Source organism: Cupressus sempervirens, chromosome 5, assembly GCF_028749045.1.
Source record: "Cupressus sempervirens isolate cs-2001-9-10 chromosome 5, ASM2874904v1, whole genome shotgun sequence".
NCBI lineage: Eukaryota > Viridiplantae > Streptophyta > Pinopsida > Cupressales > Cupressaceae > Cupressus > Cupressus sempervirens.
Window position 1 is genome coordinate 950,118,009 of NC_143122.1, and position 11,134 is coordinate 950,129,142.

General features: G+C 35.0%; 1 protein-coding gene and 2 pseudogenes across 3 annotated transcripts; all 3 read right to left on the minus strand.

Moving 5' to 3' along the window:
* Window positions 1-4,557: 4,557 nt before the first annotated feature.
* Window positions 4,558-5,070, minus strand: LOC149559101 (pentatricopeptide repeat-containing protein At1g74630-like). The gene is made up of 3 exons (XM_089831242.1): window positions 5,064-5,070; window positions 4,893-4,956; window positions 4,558-4,843 (listed from the first exon to the last, which is right to left on the minus strand). The coding sequence occupies exons 1-3, from the start codon at window positions 5,068-5,070 to the stop codon at window positions 4,558-4,560; spliced, it is 357 nt and encodes a 118-aa protein (XP_089687368.1).
* Window positions 5,071-5,584: 514 nt separating this feature from the next.
* On the minus strand, window positions 5,585-8,073 carry LOC149559102 (pentatricopeptide repeat-containing protein At1g77170, mitochondrial pseudogene; annotated as a pseudogene). Its single transcript, XR_016365113.1, has 2 exons — window positions 7,309-8,073; window positions 5,585-7,140 (listed from the first exon to the last, which is right to left on the minus strand). The product of XR_016365113.1 is annotated as a pentatricopeptide repeat-containing protein At1g77170, mitochondrial pseudogene (transcript).
* A 139-nt stretch (window positions 8,074-8,212) lies between these two features.
* Window positions 8,213-10,814, minus strand: LOC149559103 (pentatricopeptide repeat-containing protein At2g13600 pseudogene; annotated as a pseudogene). Its single transcript, XR_016365112.1, has 2 exons — window positions 10,694-10,814; window positions 8,213-10,603 (listed from the first exon to the last, which is right to left on the minus strand). The product of XR_016365112.1 is annotated as a pentatricopeptide repeat-containing protein At2g13600 pseudogene (transcript).
* Window positions 10,815-11,134: the final 320 nt, after the last annotated feature.

The following is an 11,134-nucleotide window of genomic DNA, read 5'->3' on the forward strand; positions in this document are numbered from 1 at the left end:
ACACTAAACAACATGTGTTTGGTTTGATGTCTCGGGGAGCTAGGGCTTAGGGAGCCATGTAGTCTCATATTTTTTTGGTTTTTTTTTGGGGGTGGGGGAGGGGGAGTGGTCCTCAAAAGCTCGTTGATGTATACTCATTAGAGTGTTTTTTTGTGCTACTAGCTATGTTTGTTGGTTTTTATGGGGCAACCTAGTTCTCTTTTGTCATTCTTTTCATGGTTACAGATTGTTTCTCTTTTGTTTCTAGATAGTTTATTATTTTATTTGTGGCATAGTTTCATGCTTGATGGGGTTCTAGATCCCTAGTAAAATCTATTTGTAAGGGGTTTTGAGTCCCCTCAAAACCTCAAAACCTTCTTTAACCTTAATAAAAAGCAACCAAGTTACAGAGTTTCAAATAAATACCATGATATAGAAAATAGTGACAATTATTATGGTATGAAATATGGAATAGTCGGACTATAGGAGTTCAAAGTTAAGCATACAAAAACAAAAATCCCAGAAACACACGATCTAGTATATCATATGATGTTGTAAAAAAGATGCTAGTAGATAGATGATTACAATGGAACATAGGAATTGATAGGGAAAGTGGATAGGGTGCGAGGATAAATTTGACAAGATGGGATTCTATTTTCACCCTAGCTAAGATATGAGGTAGAAATTGATAAATGATAATGCTGACATTACTAATCATTAGAAAAACATGAGGACAATTTTTCTTATGACAAGAATAATACGAGAATTTGGTGTAACATATATTGAGAAAAATGTGAGGATTGTACATATCTCCTCTAAAATAATTTATTCAAGACGACTGATGTAGTCTTGTGTTACCCTTTAATTTATGTGCTATCTTTATTTTATTTGTGTAGGAAGATATATATTTTGCAAGTCATGACTTGTGTTTAACTATATGAGGATGGGATTCAAATTGTGACAATATTTCCAACTCCTAAACATTATTCTTTACATATTAAGCCTAGATATAAAACACTTTCGCAAATAAAGGAAAACCTAATTTGTGAATTTTTTTAAAGTTTTCAAGCCTATTGTGTATTTATAATAGGACTAGAGGAATTGGAAATATTTTGGCTCATCAACATGTTAGAAGGTAGTTCTAGTCAATTATCTTTGTACACATTTCTCCTAGAAATAATATAATTGTAAATCGATTTTAGGTGAAGCTCCAAGGGAACCAACCCCCTTTAGAGGTTGACTTCAACTTATTGAAGTCTATAGTTTCAAAAGTCATCCCATGATTCAAAAGGTTGCAAACTTCTTTGTTAATAATATGTTTCCTTATAACCATAAGGTTGTCAAAAGCATTTTACAATGAGATAAGAATCAAATTTCACTATTTTAGATTCTTTTTAAAAATGTTATATTTCATAAGGAAACTAGATTTCCACAATACATAATGTGCATAATCTCATCTATCATTTTCTTTGTATTTGATAATGTGAGAGTTTTTACAGTCACACAGTTGGAGCTAGTAACAACAATAGTCAATGGTTTTTCTACCTCATTTTATAAACCCATGTATCTTTATGGTCATAATCCAATATTTTTAAGTTGACTAAATATATATTGTTATCCACCGGACTTGGAAAAGTTGAAACCTTTAAATTTTATTCCCTAATGTTAAATATTGACATGATATGAGCATGGACATTGTTCTTAATGTTGTTATAGTTAATCATTGTAAACAAGAATTTGATGTAAGGATACATATTAGAACCTATTTAGTTCTTCATAAGTAAATAAAGAAATCATTTTGACAATGATATCATAATAAATGTAATATACTATTCAATCTTATGAATGTTTTCAATAGTATTTGTTTAAAATTTGTGGGTTCCTTTTGAAAATCTCCTTTTTCTAATTTTAGTGTTGCAAATTGTATCCTCATACAATTTCGTTATCAATTTTAGTATTCACTTTGATGCTCTTGTTTCCATACCCTCAAGTTTATCTGTTGTTGCTAATACCAAGACATGATTTTAGAGTATAGTACATTCTTTACTCCCCCTAACTATTTTCTTCCCTTGATTAGACTAGGGAGTCGTTGCCCTAGTTTCAATGGATTATGGCACTAGGTGTTGGAGTAGCCTAGTCCCAATGGACTATGGTGCTTAAACTATGGCATTAGACACCATGGTCTAGCCAAAAAGGATCCAAATTTGAATATAGTTGAAAGATGGTGAATGAGATATTACTATCCATATCTGCCTAATTCAGTACTAAGATGCTTTATGAGGATCACCAAAAAGGGAGGCCTTCGCCCTCATTTAAATATCACACATTCGTTATTCACTCACTCATTAAGCAATCGTATCAGTCATTATTTTTAGCAGACAAAGGAGGTTTGGCATTGAATTATTCAAGCCTTAAAGATGACATATGTGATAAGGTTCATATGTTTCATCCATGAGTGAGGACATGCATGAGCTCTTATGCTAGCATCATCGACCTGTAGTGAGGGCTTCCAAACAAGGAGAATTCACCAGAGAAGGTATAGCATTGTGATTCAGCATTTTATACTTTAGATTCAAGATGTATTTCAAAAATAATTATTGTAGAAATGGTTGAATCTTCCAGGGGCTTGACCAAGCAAAGCCCGTATGCAACAACAAAACCATTTTTGTTCCTCTTGTGCATATGTTTTTAGATCTAGAATGAAGGTGTTGTGAATCCAAGAAGAGAGGATTGGGACAAGATAAATCAAATCCTAAAAATTAGCTTAGGTGTTGTCAATTATTAGCATAGTCTATAGTTTGCAAAATAGTCCAACACATTTTTTGACTCTCTAGAGGAGGGATTAAAATGCCATCCTGAGTTCTAATTCAATAATGATATCAACTTCAACCATCAGAGCACTATGTCAACTTTTGATAGTGTCTACACATTTTCAGCCTAAACTTAATGACATGTTCCTCTCTTATACCTCTTTCCAAAATTGTATTCAAGGTTGGCATAAAAGACTTATAAATTAGTGTACAATTCACATATTTTTATCTAGTTCTATTTGCTTCCTATCCAATTGCATCAGTCAATCAATAAGGGAGATAACTGCACTCACCTACCATAATTGATTTGAAGTTGGACAATTGAATTGCTCCCCAATGAAATGGCTAATAGGAGTGGGTTTGATCTAGCCTACAACACAATTGTAACTTGTGAGCCTCTCACCTCGGAGGTCTTGGGTTCAAATCTATTTTGAGCTCAACTCATACTAATAATAACTAATTTCAACAAATAATAATGATATTTAGTCTAGGCTTGGCTCATTACTTACAAAAAAAAGACACTATCAACATGACATATATTATATTGTGACAATATTTCTAATTTTGACATATACAACCAGTCTAGAAACCTCACTATGTAAATTTTAAGTACTGTGCCAAACTGCTGATTTCATTATAAACTCAATTGTTTTTTCCATTACTCGCACACAAATAATAATACTATTTCCTTATTAAATCCAAAAGATGAAATCAAATTAAAATATAAATTCACAAATCCATTAGCTAGCTCACAAAACCAACGGTGCGAAACAATGTTAGGAACAGAAACATCTAGACGTAAAAGAAAGAAAGTTTGCATATGAAATCAATTTTAGAATATAGAATTTTAGTTTGCATATGAAATCAATTTTAGAATATAGAATTTTGGCTCAAATGATTGCCATGGTATTGGTATTGGTACTGGTAAAAGATAATACAATTAATCTAAATTAAAAATATACACAAAATAACAATGGTATTTGTAAATCATTTCATCCATTTATAACATACTTTCACTTGCTTGATCCACTTCTGCTTTCTACCCTTTCTTCACTTCCACTTCCGCCAGTTTTTATTTTCATAAAAATGTAGGTTCATGAGAATAATTCAATGAAACGGCCATATCGTTATAAAACAGGTCATATATATCCACATTGCTCTCTCTGCATCTAATTTTACAAAACCCGCATAATGGTCTAGATTGTCAAATGCTCAAAAACAAAACAAAATACTTTTAACAAAACCTTGTCCAATTGATGGTCTGGCATCCCTGTTTAATATAGTGAAAGCCTATTTTACAGATTGCTTCATTTAGCATCATCAATAATCTCCAGAAGAAAATCCCGGTTTAAAATGATACAAACCCTGTTTAAAATGATAAAAACAGATTGTATCAATTTCTCTTGCAACAATCTTCAAGCTAAATTTTGTTACATTGTGGCAAGCATCACATAGCTGATTGTTGTTATCAACTTCAATAGTTGTTCCAAGAGATGTGTTAAACAAATCAAATGCAAATGCCAACCTTTCACTGTGGTGACAGAAATAATTCGTTTGGCTTTGCATTTGCGAATCTGGAAACTACCCTACCACTTTCATTTCCAAAGCACAGAGGCATAGATCCCATGGTTCTGTGGATGTGATCTGTCTCCTACACAAGAAGCATGCACTATTTGTATTCGCCCTTAAAACCAATTACATCCAAGGATCTTTTTAATGTATCTATCTTTCATCAATTGCCTTACCATTTGAACCTCAACCCACATGCTCACTTCTGCATTGATGTTTGAGAGAAGATTTGAGGATCCAAATTAAGATGTAGTTCCACAGTAAATATCCCTAAACCTATATTCATATGTGATCTACAGGCACCAAGAAAACTCATCCACACAACCACCACAGGTTTCACTGGCATTTTAATAATAAAGTTTAGTGTGTCCTCAAGATGGCCTGCTCGGCCAAGAATGTCAGCCATGCACACACTAGGCACAATACAATAAGAATTACTCATCTGAATGAAGTATGTACAGCCTTCAACCACTAAACCTGCATGGCTGCATGCAGATAGAACACAAGTAAAGGTTGTGTGATTTGGCTTTACACCTGGCCAATTGCATTTGATTGAAAAATTCTAAAGCTGTTTCAACAGATCCATTTTGTGCAAATCCTGCAATCATTGCAATCCACAAGACGACATCTCTCTTATCCAATCACATCAATCAATCAATAAGGGAGACAATTGAACTCATCAGTTTATTTGTGCTAAGCTCTTACCTGCCATAATTGATCTAAAGTTGGACAATTGAGTTACTGCCCAATGAAATGGCTAATGGGAGTACTTTTGATCTCTAGTTTGTGCATTTAGACTAGTAATACCCATCTCACTAATCAATTATCACCCAAAGAATTATAAAAACAATCTACTTTTCTTTCGCAACCATCTTGAATCATGTTTTTATAATATTGATTTAATGAACTAATCCTATACTTTTAAAAAAAAAAATTAAAACACTATCAACATGAAAATAGTGTTGACAACATTTTTAATTTTAATATATTCAAAGCTTATTCTTTAATCTCTTAGATCAATCTACAAACCTCATTGTGTAAATTTTTAATTGCTATGCCAAGCTGCTGATTTCATCATAAACTGAATTGTTTTTTAACATTACTTGCATACAAATTATAATCCCATTTTCCTTATTAAATCCAAAAGATTGAACTGAAATTGAATTATAATTCACAAATCCATTAGCTAGCTCACAAAATAAAGAGTGCGAAACAAAGTTCGCATATGAATTGAATCTTAGAATATATAATTTAAGCTGAAATGATTATTACCATTGTATTGGTAAAAGATAAAACAATTAATCCAAATTAAAAAAATACACAAAATAACAATGGTATTTGTAAACCCTTTTTGTCCATTTATACCATACTTTCACTTGCTTGATGTATAACTCCACCTCTGCATTCTACCCTTTCTTCACTTGCACTCCTCCAGTTTTTTTTTTTCCATAAAATGTAGGTTTCGTGAACTAATGGTCATTTCAGCCATATCGTTTAAAACAGGTTATATATATCCACGTTGCTCTCTGTGCATTTAATTTTACAAAACCAGCATCATGGTCTAGATTGTCAAATGGTCAGAACAAAACAAAACATTTTTACTCAAACCTTCTCCCATTGATGGTCAGGCATCCCTGTTTAATATAGTGAAAGACTATTTTACAGATTGCTTCATTTGGTATCACTAATAATCTCCACAAGAACATCCCTGTTAAATTGATAAAAACAGTTTGTATCAATTTCTCTTGTAACACTTTTCAAGATAACTTTTCTCCCATTGTGGCAAGCATCACGTACCTGATGGTTCTTATCAACTTCAATAGATGTTCAAAGAGATGAGTTAAACAAATCAAATGCAAATGCCAACTTTTCACTATAGTAACACAAATAATTCGTTTTGCTCCACATCATTTAATAAATGTTTGAATCTGAAAACTATCCCCCTCTGTCATTTCCAAAGCCGGGTCTTTGACAAAGTTATAGATCTCATGTTTCCGTGGATGTGATCTGTCTCCTAAACAAGAAGAATGCACCATTTGTTTTCACCCTTAAAACCAACTACATCCAGGGATCTTTTTAATGCCTCTATCTTTCATCAATTGCCTTACCATTTGAACCTTAACCCCATACCCACATCCGCATAGATGTTTGAGAAAAGTACATAAGTTACATCGTTTTGAGGATCCAAATCAAAAAGTAGCTCTGCAGTAAATACCCCTAGACCTATATTCATGTGATCTACACGCACCAAGAAAACTCATCCACGTGACCACCACAGGTTTCACTGGCATGCACACATAATGATCGACCGTAGGAGCAATACAATAAGAATTACTCATCTGATTGAAGTATGTACAGCCCTCAACCACTAAACCTGCATAGCTGCATGTAGATAGAACACAAGTAAAGGTCATGTAATTTGGCTTTATGCCTGCCAATTGCATTTGCTTGAGAATTTCTAAAGCTGTTTCAACGGATTCATTTTGTGCATATCCTGCAGCCATTGCAGTCCACGAGACGATGTCTCTCTTAGGCATTATGTCAAACAGTACATGCACATTATCTATGCTCCCACATTTTGCATACATGTCTATCAGAGCATTTGCAGCTACGATGTCTTAACAGAATTCCTCTATCCTTCATGCTTTGATGTTCCAACACTCCCATTCTGGAACAGGCATGGATTACAGCGGCAAAGGTCATCAAATCTGGCTTTAAACCTTCCAGATGCATTTGCTTGAATGTTTCTAAAGCCTTTTCACAAACTCCATTTGCACATATCCTGCGATCATTGGATTCCACAAGACAACATTTTTGTGAGGCATTATGTCAAACAGTTCACAGGCTTTGTCTATCCTTCCACATTTTCCATACATGTCTACCAGGGCAGTACAAACTACAACATCTGACATAAGTCCTTTATCCTCTACGCTTTTATGGATATCCATACCTTGTTCCAAAGTCATGTTCTGACACAGGCAGGAGGGATGCTTGCAAGAGTCGTGGAATTTGGCTCTAAACCCACCGATTGCATTTCATTGAATGTTTTTAAAGCCTTTCCAGATGAGCCGTTTTGTGCATATCCTGCAATCATTGCATTCCAGGAAACCATATTTCTTTGAGACATTTTTAATTTTGCATCTACAAACCTGTTTCTCTAATTTCTAAGATCAATCTACAAATCTCATTGTGTGAGTTTTCAAGTGCTATGCCAAGTTGCAGATTTCATCATTAACCTAAGTGTTTTTTCCTATTACTTTATACAAATTATAATACTAGTTTCCTAATTAAATCGAAAATCAAGTTAAATTATAACAAACCAATTAGCTAGCTCACAAAACGAAGGGTTCTAAACATAAATGAAAGCAAGTTTGCATATAAATTGAATCTTAGAATATATAATTTAAGCTCAAGCGATTACCATGTTATTGGTAAAAGATAATACAATTAATCCAAATTAAAAAATACACAAAATAACAATGGTATTTGAAAACCCTTTCTTCCATTTATATCAGTCAAACATACTTTCACTTCCTTGATGTATTACTCCACTTCTGCTTTCTACCCTTTCTTCACTTCCACTTCCTCCAGTTTTTATTTCCACACAATGTAGGTTTCATGAAATAATGACCATATAGTTTAAAACAAGTCATATATATCCACATTGCTCTCCGTGCCTCTAATTTTACAAAACCAGCATCATGGTCTAGAATGTCAAATGCTCAAAATAAAACAAAATATTTTTATTAAAACCTTGTCCCATTGATGGTCTGACATCCCTGTTCAATATAGTAAAAGCCTATTTTAGAGATTGTTTCATTTAGTGTCACTAATAGTCTCCACAAGAACATCCCTGTTTAAAATGATAAAAATAGCTTGTATAAATTTCTCTTGCAAATATCACATAAAATTTGTCCCGTTGTGGCAAACATGGCATACTGATGGTTCTTATCAACATAAATAGTTGTTCAAAGGGATGTGTTAAACAAATCAAATGCAAATGACAACTTTTCACTACGGTAACAGAAATAATTTGTTTAGCTCCACGTCATTCAATAAATGTTTGAATCTGAAAAATATCCTCCCTCTTTCATTTCCAAAGCCAGTGTCTTTGATAAAAGGCATAGATCTCATCTTTCTGTGGATGTGATCTGTCTCCTGCACAAGAAGCATGTACCATTTGTTTTCACCCTTAAAACCAACTACATCCAGGGATCTTTTTAATGCCTCTATCTTTCATCAATTCTCTTACCATTCGAACCTCAACCCACATGCCCACTTCTGCATAGATGTTTGACAGAAGAACATAAGTTGCGTCATTTTGAGGATCCAAATCAAAGAGAAGTTCTGCAGTAAATACCCCTAAACCTATATTCATATGTGATCTACAGGCACCAAGAAAACTCATCCACACGACCCCCACAGGTTTCACTGGCATTTTAATAATAAAGTTTAGTGTGTCCTCAAGATAGCCCGCTCGGCCAAGAAGGTCAACCATGCACACATAATGATCGACTGTAGGAGCAATACAATAAGAACTACTCATCTGATTGAAGTATGTACAGCCCTCAACTACTAAACCTGCATGGCTGCATGCAGATAGAACACAAGTAAAGGTTGTGTAATTTGGCTTTACACCTGCCAGTTGCATTTGCTCGAAAAATTCTAAAGCTGTTGCAACGGATCCATTTTGTGCATATCCTGAAATCATTGCAGTCCACGAGACGACATCTCTCTGAGGCATCATGTCAAACAGTTCACGCGCATTATCTACAATTCCACATTTTGCATACATGTCTATCAGAGCATTTCCAGCTACGATATCTAACAGAATTCCTCTATCCTTCATACTTTGATGGATGTTTACACCCTGTTCCAAAGCTCCCATTTCAGAACAGGCATGGATGACGCTGGCAAAGGTCGTCAAATCTGGCTTCAAACCTTCCAGTTGCATTTGCTTGAATGTTTGTAAAGCCTTTTCACAAAATCCATTTTGCACATATCCTGCAATCATTGCATTCCACGAGACAACATTTCTGCGAGGCATTACGTCAAACAGTTCGCATGCCTTGTCTACCCTTCCACATTTCGCATACATGTCTACCAGGGCAGTACAAACTACAACATCTGACATAAGTCCTTTATCCTCTGCGCTTTTATGGATATCCATACCCTGTTCCAAAGCTCCTATTTTGGCACAGGCAGGGAGGACGCTCGCAAGAGTTGTCGAATTTGGTTCTACACCCGCCAATTGCATTTCATTGAAAGTTTCTAAAGCTTTTCCAGATGAGCCGTTTTGTGCATATCCTGCAATCATTGCATTCCAGGAGACCATATTTCTTTGAGACATTCTGTCAAATATTTTGCAGGCTTTGTCAATTCTTCCACATTTCGCATACATATCGACCAGGGCAGTTGCTACTACAACATCTGATAAAAGTCGTCTATCCTTTATGGTTTTATGGATATCCATACCCTGTTCTAAAGCTCCCACTTTCCCACAAGCTGCGAATACGCTGGATAATGTAAACCTATCGGGTTGGAGACCAGTTTTCTGCATACGGTGAAACAGGGTAACTGCTTGGTGAGGAAACCCATGCCGTCTGTACGCTGCAATAATCGTATTCCATGAGAATCTGTCTGGCTCTTTGATGCTCTCAAACACTTTGCGGGCATCTAACAAACTTCCACACTTGACATACATGAAAATAAGCTTATTGTGAAAAATTGTGTGAGTAGCAAATGCAAATTGCCTGTGAGCAACGAAAGACTGCACTTTTTTTCCTTGTGATGGCGCATTATTGAGAATACAAGCCTGCAATAGGTCAAGATATGTAGAATGATTTTCAGGAGGGTTGTATGTAGTAAGCAAAATGTGCAGAGCCTCCTTCAATTGGCCCTCTCTACATAGTTCTCTGATATTGCCACGAGTCGTGACTGCCAATGGCATTTTATGATTATGGTCAGAGCATGGAAAAGATGTACTTACCAAACTCTGTTTTCCACAATGACATTGACATTGCCAGTGGTTAGCTCTGTGGTATGCTCCGCGAACAACAATTATTGCACTTTTTAAAAGCAAGTTTCAAAGAAATAAATACTAAATGGTTGAAATTCCAAGAATACGTACAGAAGGAAGCTATAACTTTACAGTGTTTTCAAACCTCTCAAAATTATTGGTTCACTTCATATGCATTGCTCACAATAATCGAGCTCTCCATTACAGGGAAAGAAACTACTTTTCTCTACAAATAAGCCAAACAAGATTTATGTCCCATTGAAGACAATAGCAGAGCTTCATTATCTGAAGAGATTATAAGCAGAATGCACCACACCTCCTTCGAGATAAGGAAAGCAGATAATCGATAAATGAAAGGAAACCACAATTGGAAGCAGGGTGGAGCAGCTGTGAACCCTAGCTTTGCATTCCTCGTGCTTCTGAATGTTAAACTCATTTGCCCGTTCGCTCAGTCTAGGCTTGTTTTAAGGATTGAAGATCGTGGGTTGTAATTCTAAATTTGAATTAGAAAAATATAAAAAACAAAGGGCAAATTAAATAAATAAGAAGAATAGGGTCACACAGGTAAACCTGATAGTAATATCACAATTTGACTTGCTGTGGAAATTATCTCCTACTTATCAAGAATAGGGTGTTTAATTAAGAAAAATAGGGTGTTCCCAAACTAGTTGGTGTGTTTACCTTCTCTCAATTGTGCTGATGTATGACATTGTGAGGACCGTCATGATCTACCTTCTTTGGTTGGTACTACAGTGTT

Bases quoted from the DNA above. Each gene is read 5' to 3' on its own strand.
- LOC149559101 (XM_089831242.1), bottom strand. The intron at 4,844-4,892 runs GTGTAAAGCCAA...ATCTGCATGCAG, and splicing joins AATCAAATGCAATTGGCCAG to CCATGCAGGTTTAGTGGTTG.